Source organism: Ammodytes marinus, assembly GCF_949987685.1.
Source record: "Ammodytes marinus genome assembly, chromosome: 16".
NCBI classification, from domain to species: domain Eukaryota; kingdom Metazoa; phylum Chordata; class Actinopteri; order Uranoscopiformes; family Ammodytidae; genus Ammodytes; species Ammodytes marinus.
In genome coordinates this window covers 22,728,826-22,744,572 of record NC_137220.1, presented here as the reverse complement: position 1 = coordinate 22,744,572, position 15,747 = coordinate 22,728,826, and the positions used below count along the sequence as shown (strand labels likewise).

Genomic DNA, 15,747 nt, shown 5'->3' with positions numbered 1-15,747 from the left:
CAGCACCTTTAACAGAATGAGGTCCAGTGTATGTAAAAGCCATTAGTCAGTGAAGGCAACAGCATCAGCAATAAGATGTATGGAAATATTAAAACTGATGTATAAATTACTGTATATCAACTTTCTCAACTGTATGAGCACAGGAATAAAATAAATTATGTATTTTTTACATTAATGAAAATCAGTGTGTCTAGTTATTTTTGCATGTTCTCCTGTTTACACTCGGTGTATGTATATAGTTTATGGTGATAAATAGATCATTATTGTTATCTTGCTTCACACTAAACTAAGATGGTGAACATATTATTGCAGTATTAGGGCTGGACCTAATGCTAATTCTTAAATCTTTCATAGCCTTTAAAACTAAAAAGGCAATTGTCCACTCCCTACTACTTGTTTGACCTGGTACTGAGCAACAGCACCTTTGACTCTGAAGACAAAACTGTCTTTCTTCCACAACCCACACCTCCTGCGAGGCAAGTTTCTTTAAAGTTGCACATTTCAGCTCATCCTTCACCCTGTTTGTCTCAAGATTTCAGCCAAAAGTAAAGCATATATCAGGAGCCAAAGTCCTGTATTTCTCCTCAAGCCTGGGGACTCCCAGCTCTCCCAGGTTAGAGTAGGCTACAGTCAGAATATTTGAGGTTGTAGGAAATAGATGGCGAGGCTGATATTGTATGCAAGGCCAAACTAAGATAACACTAAATGTCACTCCTTTTCTCTCTAACTCTGTCTCCTTTTCACTGCTTCTGGTTCTCACTTTTGTCCCTCTATCTCTATCTCAAAATGGCTGCAAGTGGTACACTATGCTCTCGTTGTTAACAAAGCTTTTCCAAACATCCTACTTTTATTTTGGATGATTACATGAATTTACTTTGCACACAGAAAAAAAAAGTTATTTCACAAAAGCAAAAACTCCCAGGGTCAAAATATTTAGCCCCCTGAAGAACTGACCTTTGTGTTGAGCCACAGCACAAACCACTGCTGTGCAATGATGTGCTTTAACTTTGTAATGCTGAAAGCTTGTAAAATCAAGTTAAACCCCACTATAAGCTTTATTATTATTGTAAGTGCATGTGCGTGTGGGAGTGAGTGAGTGAGTGAGTGAGTGAGTGAGTGAGTGAGTGAGTGAGTGAGTGAGTGAGTGAGTGAGTGAGTGAGTGAGTGAGTGAGTGAGTGAGTGAGTGAGTGAGTGTGTGTGTGTGTGTGTGTGTGTGTGTGTGTGTGTGTGTGTGTGTGTGCATACTATCAGCTCCGCTGGGTGCTCCCTCCAGCTGTCAAGGGAAGAAGTTGTCTCCATGAGCCTCATTTGTTAAGGTTGCTTATTCTGTGTCAGGTAGTATGTGTGGGTTGTGTGTTACAACTACAATAACTTTTTACTGTAGAGTTCAAGGATACACAGTGATTGACAATGTATGTAAACAACTTTTCATAAATCTCAACAAGGCATCCTTAAAAGTTGCTCTACAAGTTTAACTTGACTCTTCTCTTCCTGGTATCGACTTTGTGGACTTCCCCTTGTGTTATCAATTCCCTTTTTACAGATTTTCTAATTTTTTTCAAAGACTAACAACAGAGAACAAGGGAGCTATGACAACCTTACTGAAATATATGTACTTTAGAATTATACTTCTTTTCTCAGGAGTAGTTTGCATCCATACTCAAAGTAAGTGGCTATTTAACTATAACTGTTGTGTTGGCATCTTATTTGTAAGTTGTAATTTGTAAGTTATGTTTATAATAGTATAAACAGTTGTTGCTGAATTGATGTATGGATGGTCACATTTTTTCCAGGAAGTCTCGAACTCTGTCATACCTTTGGATGCTTTAATTCAAGTGATACTACACTCAGTTTGACAGTGGATGGTGATGACGTTTACTATGCAGACTTTAAAGATGGGCTTCTTGTTTGGGCAAGCAGACTGCCTTTGAGTGCCCATGTTCCCTCTGCTTACCAATATGCATTAAAATATCGATCTGAATGCAAATTTGCTTATCACTTTTGGGAACAATTCCAAACGGCTCAAATAAAAACTAAAGGTAAGTGATACTTGACAGGTTAATTTTTTCTTTTTTTACAAAAATATAGAAATGAAAAGTACACTAAATGCACGTGATCATTTTACCCTCAGAGGCACCAGAAGTCATGATCTACCCCAGAGATCAAGTGTTAAAAGAGGAAGAGAATACTCTCATCTGCTTCATCAACCACTTTTTTCCTCCTTCCATCAAGATAAAGTGGACCAAGAATGATATAGAAGTAACAGTGGAAGATCCTTTCATCAAATGCCTACCCAATTCTGATGGGACATATCATGTTCTCTCCAACCTGCGCTTTGTCCCGAAGGAAGGAGACATCTACGGCTGCACTGTGGAACACCAGTCACTGGAGGAGCCTCAGACCAGGTTTTGGGGTGAGGACAGAGAAGCTTAATGTTAATATGTTGATACCTTATGTTGTATCTTAAATCTCTTGCCAGGTCAATTAGAAGATATAGAAATAACTCATCAGATTATGATTCCACTTTTGGGTTCTTAACTTCATATTAAAAATCTGTTTCTCCTCTTTCCCCCCAGAGCTTGACACAGACGAGATAAGTCTTGGTCCATCTGTCTTCTGCGGACTTGGCCTGAGTCTTGGACTTCTTGGAGTTACTACAGGAACATTCCTTTTTGTAAAAGGAAACCAATATCGGGGCCTCCTCCTGGGGGCGAGTGGTTAAGGCATAGCCTGGCGCTACCAGACCATCGTACTTCATTTCATTTGTACAGAAGGTCTGGAAGTGCTGTAATTGGCAAACGTTAACTCACTTGGAGGCGGGTGTCTGTTGAAGTTTAAAACTATTGGATCTGCTCAGTGCCACTCTGGATTAGCCAACCAATCGCATAACGTTTGGTCGTGAGCCGGCTTCTGACGGTGCGTTCAGGGAACTCGGAAATTTCCGACTTCACTACATATTGTAGTCTATGGATCTACCGGTACCTGGCAACGATAACTTGTTAGAGCCTAACGTTTAGTTATTTGGATGAGAAAGGTTGTAGGCGTCCATACTTTCCCGAGCAGATGCACTGGAACACAGACAGGTCGGAACTCGGAACTACCAAGTGGGAAATTTCCGAGTTCCGAGCGTAAGGGAACGCAGCATTCAACTGAAACTGGAGCGCGACTTCGACCTGTCGTTCTCAGCCACTTCCTCTGTTCGCTGATTGGATACTCAGAAGTCTGTTCGGAAAAATCTCACTAATACGCCCCACCACCAGACTGACTACTGAAGGGAAAATGAAATTTGGGCGGAAGTAGGTAGGCGGGCGGAGCCAGGCTAGTTAAGGCATGCACACGGTGAAAATGCAATGGTTTTCCCCTTTCCGTTTTCAAAAGTTTCCACGTTCAGACGAGATGCAATTGATTTGAAAACTTGACTTGTGCACATGGTTATTGAAAACGGGCCGAAATCGCTGACTATTAGCCTAGTAGATAGCTCTTCCGGTACAATTTGATGCATAAAACCATACTGTAACAGAAAATGAATGCCAATGAATGCCATGTTCATGAAGGGTCTAAATAATTAATTAAATTAGACTAAATGTACCCGCATTTGGAGAGTATATTTGAGCCCTGCACGACACTCTCTGCTGATCACAGTGATGGTGCCGCGGACATACCGTGCATGTTGGTATGATGGAGCCGTGACGTCAGTGTTACCAGAGAGAACGTTTTTTTAGTACAGGGTACCAGTGCGGTTGCGTTTTCAAAAGATTCCACCTTGGGAGGTGGTTTCAAAAGTTTGCGTTTTCAAACCTTCGTTTGCTGTTGTCATGTGAATGATAGGCTGCATCCGCAAAAATACTTTTGCGGATTCACCGTTTCAGTTTCCAGTATAAACACCCTCTAAGACATACAGTATACTATATCACTGTGATCCCATTGTCTCACGATTTGTTTCCAGCCAGCAGCCTTTGTTTCATGTCATTATCCCTCTCTCTTGTTGTCTACTGACACCTCTTAACTGACCACTATCGAGTACAAGCAAACCTCTCTTAAATATTTTTTTTTCTAGGTTTTTCTAGGTACGGAAATCATTAGGAATCTTCCTGAGTTACTTGCATGTCTGTAATTCTGTCAACTTACTTTCTCTCCTGTGCAGTTTTTAAAGTGTGAAAAACCCATTAATCATTCATTACATAATTTAATGTGTCTTGTTTAATTTATTTTGTCTATTGGTTTTTTTAAACCATTTATAACTCATAATAAATGCAGCCGATTACAGCTGATTCATTGTGCTTTGACTGGGGAAGTGTCTATAATAAGTATTATGCTTGAATAACAATGTATCTTTCACCTCAACTAGGATGTGCTATGGGTTCCCATAAGGCTCTATTTTGGGTTAAATTTACAATAAAGGCACCATTATCTTGGTCAGATAGATTCCCAATATACTTTTAGCATCAAGACAGTACTACTTGAAACTCATCCGATTTTAAACCCTCTAGAAATACATGCTCCATCTCATTTTGGTTCTGTTGAGTTGAACGGAAAGAACCTAAGTTGTACTAAATATGTTAAAAATTGCACTTAAGTTGCACTTAAAGGTGCTTCAAATAACTTTTTAATATTTCTGAAATGGTCAGAATTTTACTCTGATAATCATGAACGTCATGTAACAGCAAACGAGACCATCAGTGCAAAGAATGCTATTTTTATACAGATTTTCTGAATGCCTTTGTCATTCTCACCCAGGAACAACCGCTGGGGTAGTAAAAACATTAGCGCTTTTGTCCAAAGGGGGTGCAACAATTAACATAAACTGAAGTTCCTCAGAGAACTTAAAGCAGTTCTATTTTTTACCTAATCTGCATACGGAAATAGTACAACTAATTTTGTATTTAAGTATAGCCTAGTATTTGAAAATACAAAAAAATGCTCCTTCAGTGACAAAATTCACTCAATAATATATTCACTAAAATACAGCTACGCTAATGATAACCTTTAGTATACTTTCAAGGAATGTTGTAGATCTAAAATGCACTAGTGTTGACTTTTAACATAAGTTTACTTTACTATGAATTAATCATACTTTAATTCATAGCAAACTGTACTTGCACTGACAAACTCAAAATAATGTACTAGAAGTATACTTGTGGAAAAGTACTGTATATATGGATATGTATGTATATGCATACGTTTAAACCAGCTGCTGACAGCTAGCTATTCACATCCAACATAAAATAATAATAGTGATTGCAGTTAAGAATGCTAAAAAATAGTATCATTATTAGTTTTGAAAAGGTGTTTCGACTGAGAAAACAGGGAGGTGCATTCTTCCCTTTTTGTTGACATATCAGTGTACCAGCGTTTATTTCCTTGTATCCGTGAACACGAAAATGCTTCACATCAAAGCGGCTTTGTTTGTGTAGTTCCCTATACTCACGAGAATACATGGACATGTATTGTTTCCTTTTCTGGGTGGTTTTCTCCCTTTTCTGCCCAGGTGAGTTACATTACTGTTCTATTTACATTATTCTTCTTGAAAACATTAGTGAGATGTTACTTATTAGTGTTTACTATAGTAAAAATTAACATTAATTCATTTCTCTCCTCATTACAGTTTTATCAGATGAAGATTTTTACCAATCCAGAGCATGCTGTACATTCAGGGGTCCAGGTTTGGAAGATATAGAGTATATCCTTACTGCTCTTTTTGATACCCATCCAATGCTTCAGTATAACAGCACAAGAGGCAACTGGACAGGATTCACACCCGTTGCAGATGTAATTGTTAAATATTGGAACAGAGATCCCTCTGATCCACCAGAGAGAGCATCTGAGAAGAAATTACTGTGTACAAACAACATAGGCTGGGTCCAACAGATTACAGGTAAGAGCATTTTTTTCTAAAGGTTAAATCGCATGTACTAAATTGATTTTGAGGTGCTTTGGACATAGACTCTTTACACGGCTCATATATTGACTTGGACAGGTAGGAAAAGAACAGGTGTGGTTCAAGTAGTAACAATAATGGTTGCTGAATTCCATTTGGCTTAATCAGTTTCAGGACTCTGGTTTTGTGCATGCTCACTCACTGACATTGCTTAATGGGGCGCTCGATCGAGACATTGTCAAATTAATTTTTGTTGTCTGACGGTGTTGACAAAAAGTGTCCCCCCACTTAGAAACTTTATAAAACATGAATATGTTGTAGAAAAACAGTTTTTATTGATATGAGAAATGAAAAAAAAAGCAATTTTTAATCATTAAAGTAACATTTTAATAGGTTTTATTGCATATGAATGATTGAACCCTTCTCTGTGGACACACTGTTTTGGATGTCGTGAGAAGATAACTAGTGTCATATATTTGACATAATGATGATGAAATTTAATTTAAGGGGATAATTGTGCTCTAGACATTCTATTCTTAACCCCTAATGACATCTACAATTTCAAATATTTTTTATTTTGAAACATGACAGCAGTTACTATTGCAAGACGGTCTTTTGTCCCACTTCTCAAGAATCATTGACATAATAATATTTATATTTAATTAAAGAATGTGTTATCCATACTAATACAACTCTAACATGTTGTTTCAGGTGAACTTACTGCTAAACCCACCATCCAGCTGAATTTAGTGAAGCACCCTGCCACGCTAGTCTGCAGTGCCTATAACTTTTATCCGAGGCAAATCCGGATGACTTGGTTGCGGAATGGGCAGGAATTGACCTCGGCTGTCACTTCTTCTGAAGTGTTGTCTGATGGTGAATGGTACTACCAGATGCATTCCCACCTTGAGTACATCCGGACCGCCGGAGAAACGATTACCTGCATGGTTGAACACCTGTCCCTTTCCGAACCAATGCTTCAGGTCTGGGGTGAGTTTGCCAATGTGACGCAACTTGTACATGGGGGTCAGAAATTGTGAGATGTTTAAATAAAAAAATATACATATATTTCGCTATTTTAGACCCCTCCCTTCCTGCACCAGAACGGGTTCAAATTGCAGTGGGACTCTGTGGTCTGATGCTTGGATTCTTTTTTGTGAGCGCTGGATTCATCTACTACAAAAGAAAGTCAGCTGTATATTTCACTATCTACCAAGGTGAGGACATTAGAAGAAATTTTGATTGTAAAAATTAATTGAGATTAAATGTAAATAGTTTTGGTACAGTGGTGTACATAGTGTGATAAATAATTGTTGTCATCCTCATTTTTAACAGGACGTGTGTCGATTCCTGTGGAATTACTCCCTGCAGTTGAAGCTACATAGTAGTATTGTATTTTTACCACAAAGAGATCATAGTGAACAGTTTAAATTCTGTGTATCTCATGTTTTCAGATCAGTCATTCTCATCATATTCCTTGGGTGGGGGGTGGGGCTCTAACCCTTGTGTTTAAAGGCCACTGGACAATGTATTTCAGACAACACAGCAAAAGCTTTAACAGAAATACGTTCAGTGTATGTAAAAGCCATTAGCCAGTGAAGGCAAGATTTATGGAAATGGTAAAACTGATGTATAAATTACTGTACGTCAACTTTCTCAACTGAGCACAATGAAATAAATAATGTTTTTACATACTGTATATGTTAAATGCATTCATGAGCAATACACTCAGTTGAGTTGAATTGAAAGAACCTAAGTTGTACAGAGTATGTTAAATATTGCACTTAAGTTGCACTTAATGGTGCCAAGAGGAACTTTTGAATATTTCTGAAATAGTCTGATTTTTCCTCTGACGATCATGAATTACATGTAACAGCAAACAAGACTATCAGTATAAAGAATGCTATTTTTATATAGTTTTTCTTTATGCCTTTGTCATTCTCACCCAGGAACAATAGCTGGGGTAGCAAAAACACTAGCGCTTTTGTCCAAAGGGGGTACAACTTGTTTTGTACTCAAGTATAATATTTCAAAATATAAAAAAAGCTCCTTCACTATACAGTGACAAAATGCACTCCACTGTATGTTCACTAAAATACAACTACGCTAATGAGAAGCCTTTGTGTACTTTCAAGGAATGTAATAGATCTAAAATGCACTAGGGTTGACTTTTAACATACTGTAGGTTTGCTATGAATTAATCATACTTTGACTGTATTTGCATTGAGAAACTCAAAATAATGTTATAGAAGTATACTTGTGGAAAAGTACAGTATATATAGATATGCATTTACTTTTTCAAACGTTTACACTAATACACTAAAACACTGAAAAATATAGAATATTTTGACTTGGGTTCTGCAGCATTTACAACCATGGCATAAGCTTAAACCAGCTGCTGACTGCAAGCTATTCTAAGATAACACCCAACATAAAATAATAATAGTTAATGCATTTAAGAACGCTAAAAAATAGAATCATTATTAGTATTGAAAGGGAAGGGAGTTTCCACTGAGAAAAAAGGGCGGTGAGTTCTTCCCTTTTTGTAGACATGTCAGTGTGCCTGTGTTTATTTCCTAGTATCCGTGAACACAAAAATGCTTCACATCAGAGCGGCTTTGTTTGTGTAGTTCCCTACGCACGAGAATACATGGACATGTATTGTTTCCTTTGCTTGGTGGTTTTCTCCCTTTTCTGCCCAGGTGAGTTACATTTCTGTTCTATTTACATTATTCCTCTTGAAAACATTAGTGAGATGTTACGTATTTGTGTTTACTATAGTAAAAATTTACATTAATGAATTTCTCTCCTCATTACAGTTTTCTCAGATGAAGATTTTTTCCAATCCAGAGCATGTTGTACATTCACGGGTCCAAGTTTTGAAGATATAGAGTATATCATTACTGTTCTTTTTAATAAGCATAAAGTGCAGCAGTACAACAGCACAAGAGGCAACTGGACAGGATTCACACCCACTGGGATTCAATATGTTGAATATTGGAACAGTGATCCCTTAGATGCACTACAGAGAGCAATTGAGAAGAAATTGCTGTGTACAAACAATAAAGCCTGGATCCGACAGGTAACAGGTAAGAGCATTTGTTTCTAAAGGTCAAATCGCATGTACTAAATTGATTTTGAGGTGCTTTGGACATAGACTCTTTACACGGCTCATATATTGACTTGGACAGGTAGGAAAAGAACAGGTGTGGTTCAAGTAGTAACAATAATGGTTGCTGAATTCCATTTGGCTTAATCAGTTTCAGGACTCTGGTGTTGTGCATGCTCACTCACTGACATGGCTTACTGGGGTGCTCGATCGAGACATTGTCAAAGGTCATTTTTTACACCCGTTTTTTGTGCTTCGACAAGTCAAAATGTCTGCCGTGAAAACCGTCTATTAAATGTTGAGAATTGGATTTTACACAAGACAATACATTACAATACTTCCATAATATTTGATGTATAGTACTGTAAAATAATTCAAAACATACCTATCTTTGACACATAATAATATTTATATCTGATTAAAGAATGTGCTATCCGTACATAGAAAAGTGCTTTATTTCCTAATAGAAAACTTTAACATGTTGTTTCAGGTGAACTTACTGCTAAACCCACCATCCAGCTGAATTTAGTGAAGCACCCTGCCACGCTTGTGTGCAGTGCCTATAACTTTTATCCGAGGCAAATCCGGATGACTTGGTTGCGGAATGGGCAGGAATTGACCTCGGCTGTCACTTCTTCTGAAGTGTTGCCTGATGGTGAATGGTACTACCAGATGCATTCCCACCTTGAGTACATCCGGACCGATGGAGAAACGATTACCTGCATGGTTGAACACCTGTCCCTTTCTGAACCAATGCTTCAGGTCTGGGGTGAGTTTGCCAATGTGACGCAACTTGTACATGGGGGTCAGAAATTGTGAGATGTTTATGGTAAAAAATAAAAAATACTTATGTCCCTATTTTAGACCCCTCCCTTCCTGGACCAGAACGGGTTCATATTGCTGTGGGACTTTGTGCTCTGATGCTTGGATTTGTTGTTGCGACCTCTGGATTCATCTACTACAAAAGAAAGTCAGCTGTATATTTCACTATCTACCAAGGTGAGGACATAAGAAGACATTTTGATTGTAAAAATTAATTAAGAGTAAATGTAAATACCTTTGGTACAGTTGTGTACATAGTGTGATAAATAATTGTTCTCATCTTCATTTTTAACAGGACGTGTGTCGATTCCTGTGGAAGTCCTCCCTGCAGTCGAAGCTACATAGAAGTATTGTATTTTACAACAAATAGATCATAGTGAACAGTTTAAATTCTCATCATGGTCCTTGGGTGGAGGTGTGGGGCTCTAAAGGCCACTGCACAGTGTATATCAGACAACACAGCAAAAGCTTTAAAGGTGAAGTGAGCGATATATTTATGTTAATATACGTTTTAAATCGCTCTATATTCATATGTGATCACTTTTATAGGGTGCGCGTTTCATAACTCCGATCTCTTAGTCACTCGCTCTGCATGTAATTGGCAAATAAACTTTTCTGGGATCCCACAACTGATATCCAATCAGAAGAGAGAAAGCTACCTGCTAACTGCAGTCACTGACAGGAAGTTAGCTAAAAAAAAACATTTCACACACAGCACCTTTAACAGAATGAGGTCCAGTGTATGTAAAAGCCATTAGTCAGTGAAGGCAACAGCATCAGCAATAAGATGTATGGAAATATTAAAACTGATGTATAAATTACTGTATATCAACTTTCTCAACTGTATGAGCACAGGAATAAAATAAATTATGTATTTTTTACATTAATGAAAATCAGTTTGTCTAGTTATTTTTGCATGTTCTCCTGTTTACACTCGGTGTATGTATATAGTTTATGGTGATAAATAGATCATTATTGTTATCTTGCTTCACACTAAACTAAGATGGTGAACATATTATTGCAGTATTAGGGCTGGACCTAATGCTAATTCTTAAATCTTTCATAGCCTTTAAAACTAAAAAGGCAAGAGTCCACTCCCTACTACTTGTTTGACCTGGTACTGAGCAACAGCACCTTTGACTCTGAAGACAAAACTGTCTTTCTTCCACAACCCACACCTCCTGCGAGGCAAGTTTCTTTAAAGTTGCACATTTCAGCTCATCCTTCATCTTCTTTGTCTCAGGTTTTCAGCCAAAAGTAAAGCATATATCAGGAGCCAAAGTCCTGTATTTCTCCTCAAGCCTGGGGACTCCCAGCTCTCCCAGGTTAGAGTAGGCTACAGTCAGAATATTTGAGGTAAATAGGAAATAGATGGCGAGGCTGATATTGTATGCAAGGCCAAACTAAGATAACACTAAATGTCACTCCTTTTCTCTCTAACTCTGTCTCCTTTTCACTGCTTCTGGTTCTCACTTTTGTCCCTCTATCTCTATCTCAAAATGGCTGCAAGTGGTACACTATGCTCTCGTTGTTAACAAAGCTTTTCCAAACATCCTACTTTTATTTTGGATGATTACATGAATTTACTTTGCACACAGAAAAAAAAAGTTATTTCACAAAAGCAAAAACTCCCAGGGTCAAAATATTTAGCCCCCTGAAGAACTGACCTTTGTGTTGAGCCACAGCAAAAAACCACTGCTGTGCAATGATGTGCTTTAACTTTGTAATGCTGAAAGCTTGTAAAATCAAGTTAAAACCCACTATAAGCTTTATTGTTATTGTAAGTGCATGTGTGTGTGGGAGTTCCTTCTAAAGTTGTGCACAGCTCTCAAACTAAAATATCATTGGCTTGGCTGTCTGCCAGTGAAGATCATGTGATTGAGTGAGTGAGTGTGAGTGTGTGTGTGTGTGTGTGTGTGTGTGTGTGTGTGTGTGTGTGTGTGTGTGTGTGTGTGTGTGTGTGTGTGTGTGTGTGTGTGTGTGTGTGTGTGTGTGTGTGTGTGTGTGTGTGCGTGTGCGTGTGCGTGTGTGTGTGCATACTATCAGCTCCGCTGGGTGCTCCCTCCAGCTGTCAAGGGAAGAAGTTGTCTCCATGAGCCTCATTTGTTAAGGTTGCTTTTTCTGTGTCAGGTAGTATGTGTGGGTTGTGTGTTACAACTACAATAACTTTTTACTGTAGAGTTCAAGGATACACACAGTGATTGACAATGTATGTAAACAACTTTTCATAAATCTCAACAAGGCATCCTTAAAAGTTGCTCTACAAGTTTAACTTGACTCTTCTCTTCCTGGTATCGACTTTGTGGACTTCCCCTTGTGTTATCAATTCCCTTTTTACAGATTTTCTAATTTTTTTCAAAGACTAACAACAGAGAACAAGGGAGCTATGACAGCCTTACTGAAATATATGTACTTTAGAATTATACTTCTTTTCTCAGGAGTAGTTTGCATCCATACACAAAGTAAGTGGCTATTTAACTATAACTGTTGTGTTGGCATCTTATAAAATAATGTGAACCAAAGTTACACTTTAAGAAAAAACAGTTTTAAACCTTTCATGAATGTGTAAGTGATGTTTATAATAGTATAAACAGTTGTTGCTGAATTGATGTATGGATGGTCACATTTTTTCCAGGAAGTCTCGAACTCTGTCATACCTTTGGATGCTTTAATTCAAGTGATACTACACTCAGTTTGACAGTGGATGGTGATGACGTTTACTATGCAGACTTTAAAGATGGGCTTCTTGTTTGGGCAAGCAGACTGCCTTTGAGTGCCCATAATCCCTCTGCTTACCAATATGCATTAAAATATCGATCTGAATGCAAATTTGCTTATCACTTTTGGGAACAATTCCAAACGGCTCAAACAAAAACTAAAGGTAAGTGATACTTGACAGGTTAATTTTTTCTTTTTTTACAAAAATATAGAAATGAAAAGTACACTAAATGCACGTGATCATTTTACCCTCAGAGGCACCAGAAGTCATGATCTACCCCAGAGATCAAGTGTTAAAAGAGGAAGAGAATACTCTCATCTGCTTCATCAACCACTTTTTTCCTCCTTCCATCAAGATAAAGTGGACCAAGAATGATATAGAAGTAACAGTGGAAGATCCTTTCATCAAATGCCTACCCAATTCTGATGGGACATATCATGTTCTCTCCAACCTGCACTTTGTCCCGAAGGAAGGAGACATCTACGGCTGCACTGTGGAACACCAGTCACTGGAGGAGCCTCAGACCAGGTTTTGGGGTGAGGACAGAGAAGCTTAATGTTAATATGTTGTATCTTAAATCTCTTGCCAGGTCAATTAGAAGATATAGAAATAACTCATCAGATTATGATTCCACTTTTGGGTTCTTAACTTCATATTAAAAATCTGTTTCTCCTCTTTCCCCCCAGAGCTTGACACAGACGAGATAAGTCTTGGTCCATCTGTCTTCTGCGGACTTGGCCTGAGTCTTGGACTTCTTGGAGTTACTACAGGAACATTCCTTTTTGTAAAAGGAAACCAATATCGGGGCCTCCTCCTGGGGGCGAGTGGTTAAGGCATAGCCTGGCGCTACCAGACCATCGTACTTCATTTCATTTGTACAGAAGGTCTGGAAGTGCTGTAATTGGCAAACGTTAACTCACTTGGAGGCGGGTGTCTGTTGAAGTTTAAAACTATTGGATCTGCTCAGTGCCACTCTGGATTAGCCAACCAATCGCATAACGTTTGGTCGTGAGCCGGCTTCTGACGGTGCGTTCAGGGAACTCGGAAATTTCCGACTTCACTACATATTGTAGTCTATGGATCTACTGGTACCTGGCAACGGTAACTTGTTAGAGCCTAACATTTAGTTATTTGGATGAGAAAGGTTGTAGGCGTCCATACTTTCCCGAGCAGATGCACTGGAACACAGACAGGTCGGAACTCGGAACTACCAAGTCGGAAATTTCCGAGTTCCGAGCGTAAGGGAACGCAGCATTCAACTGAAACTGGAGCGCGACTTCGACCTGTCGTTCTCAACCACTTCCTCTGTTCGCTGATTGGATACTCAGAAGTCTGTTCGGAAAAATCTCACTAATACGCCCCACCACCAGACTGACTACTGAAGGGAAAATGAAATTTGGGCGGAAGTAGGTAGGCGGGCGGAGCCAGGCTAGTTAAGGCATGCACACGGTGAAAATGCAATGGTTTTCCCCTTTCCGTTTTCAAAAGTTTCCACGTTCAGACGAGATGCAATTGATTTGAAAACTTGACTTGTGCACATGGTTATTGAAAACGGGCCGAAATCGCTGACTATTAGCCTAGTAGATAGCTCTTCCGGTACAATTTGATGCATAAAACCATACTGTAACAGAAAATGAATGCCAATGAATGCCATGTTCATGAAGGGTCTAAATAATTAATTAAATTAGACTAAATGTACCCGCATTTGGAGAGTATATTTGAGCCCTGCACGACACTCTCTGCTGATCACAGTGATGGTGCCGCGGACATACTGTGCATGTTGGTATGATGGAGCCGTGACGTCAGTGTTACCAGAGAGAACGTTTTTTAGTACAGGGTACCAGTGCGGTTGCGTTTTCAAAAGATTCCACCTTGGGAGGTGGTTTCAAAAGTTTGCGTTTTCAAACCTTCATTTGCTGTTGTCATGTGAATGATAGGCTGCATCCGCAAAAATACTTTTGCGGATTCACCGTTTCAGTTTCCAGTATAAACACCCTCTAAGACATACAGTATACTATATCACTGTGATCCCATTGTCTCACGATTTGTTTCCAGCCAGCAGCCTTTGTTTCATGTCATTATCCCTCTCTCTTGTTGTCTACTGACACCTCTTAACTGACCACTATCGAGTACAAGCAAACCTCTCTTAAATATTTTTTTTCTAGGTTTTTCTAGGTACGGAAATCATTAGGAATCTTCCTGAGTTACTTGCATGTCTGTAATTCTGTCAACTTACTTTCTCTCCTGTGCAGTTTTTAAAGTGTGAAAAACCCATTAATCATTCATTACATAATTTAATGTGTCTTGTTTAATTTATTTTGTCTATTGGTTTTTTTAAACCATTTATAACTCATAATAAATGCAGCCGATTACAGCTGATTCATTGTGCTTTGACTGGGGAAGTGTCTATAATAAGTATTATGCTTGAATAACGATTTCTCTTTCACCTCAACTAGGATGTGCTATGGGTTCCCATAAGGCTCTATTTTGGGTTAAATTTACAATAAAGGCACCATTATCTTGGTCAGATAGATTCCCAATATACTTTTAGCATCAAGACAGTACTACTTGAAACTCATCCGATTTTAAACCCTCTAGAAATACATGCTCCATCTCATTTTGGTTCTGTTGAGTTGAACGGAAAGAACCTAAGTTGTACTAAATATGTTAAAAATTGCACTTAAGTTGCACTTAAAGGTGCTTCAGAGAACTTTTTAATATTTCTGAAATGGTCAGAATTTTCCTCTGATAATCATGAATGACATGTAACAGCAAACGAGACCATCAGTATAAAGAATGCTATTTTTATATAGATGTTCTGAATGCCTTTGTTATTCTCACCCAGGAACAACCGCTGGGGTAGTAAAAACATTAGCGCTTTTGTCCAAAGGGGGTGAAACAATTAACATAAACTGAAGTTCCTCTGAGAACTTAAAGCAGTTCTATTTTTTACCTAATCTGCATACGGAAATAGTACAACTAATTTTGTATTTAAGTATAGCCTAGTATTTGAAAATACAAAAAAAAGCTCCTTCAGTGACAAAATTCACTCAATAATATATTCACTAAAATACAGCTACGCTAATGTTAACCTTTAGTGTACTTTCAAGGAATGTTGTAGATCTAAAATGCACTAGTGTTGACTTTTAACATAAGTTTACTTTACTATGAATTAATCATACTTTAATTCATAGCAAACTGTACTTGCACTGACAAAC

The 15,747-nt window shown here is 38.3% G+C and overlaps 3 protein-coding genes across 3 annotated transcripts in view; all 3 read left to right on the top strand.

Moving 5' to 3' along the window:
* Positions 1-15,747, top strand: part of pitpnc1a (phosphatidylinositol transfer protein cytoplasmic 1a) — a gene marked incomplete at both ends in the record, with an annotated part of 73,749 nt that overhangs the window by 26,922 nt on the left and 31,080 nt on the right. The window lies entirely within an intron of this gene.
* LOC307262682 (rano class II histocompatibility antigen, A beta chain-like) lies at positions 5,384-7,348 on the top strand. The gene is made up of 5 exons (XM_080043638.1): positions 5,384-5,489; positions 5,607-5,876; positions 6,591-6,869; positions 6,962-7,096; positions 7,215-7,348. The coding sequence occupies exons 1-5, from the start codon at positions 5,438-5,440 to the stop codon at positions 7,262-7,264; spliced, it is 786 nt and encodes a 261-aa protein (XP_079899764.1). The 5' UTR covers positions 5,384-5,437; the 3' UTR covers positions 7,265-7,348.
* On the top strand, positions 8,470-10,597 carry LOC307263382 (HLA class II histocompatibility antigen, DQ beta 1 chain-like). Its single transcript, XM_080044530.1, has 5 exons — positions 8,470-8,581; positions 8,699-8,968; positions 9,479-9,757; positions 9,853-9,987; positions 10,106-10,597. The coding sequence occupies exons 1-5, from the start codon at positions 8,530-8,532 to the stop codon at positions 10,153-10,155; spliced, it is 786 nt and encodes a 261-aa protein (XP_079900656.1). The 5' UTR covers positions 8,470-8,529; the 3' UTR covers positions 10,156-10,597.

Excerpts from the sequence above, each read along its gene's own strand:
- LOC307262682 (XM_080043638.1), top strand. The coding sequence starts at position 5,438 with ATGGACATGTATTGTTTCCTTTTCTGGGTGGTTTTCTCCCTTTTCTGC. Across the intron at positions 5,490-5,606 it reads TTTCTCCCTTTTCTGCCCAG|TTTTATCAGATGAAGATTTT; the intron begins GTGAGTTACATT and ends TCCTCATTACAG. Across the intron at positions 6,870-6,961 it reads ACCAATGCTTCAGGTCTGGG|ACCCCTCCCTTCCTGCACCA; the intron begins GTGAGTTTGCCA and ends TCGCTATTTTAG.
- LOC307263382 (XM_080044530.1), top strand. The coding sequence starts at position 8,530 with ATGGACATGTATTGTTTCCTTTGCTTGGTGGTTTTCTCCCTTTTCTGC. Across the intron at positions 8,969-9,478 it reads CTGGATCCGACAGGTAACAG|GTGAACTTACTGCTAAACCC; the intron begins GTAAGAGCATTT and ends ATGTTGTTTCAG. Across the intron at positions 9,988-10,105 it reads ATATTTCACTATCTACCAAG|GACGTGTGTCGATTCCTGTG; the intron begins GTGAGGACATAA and ends CATTTTTAACAG.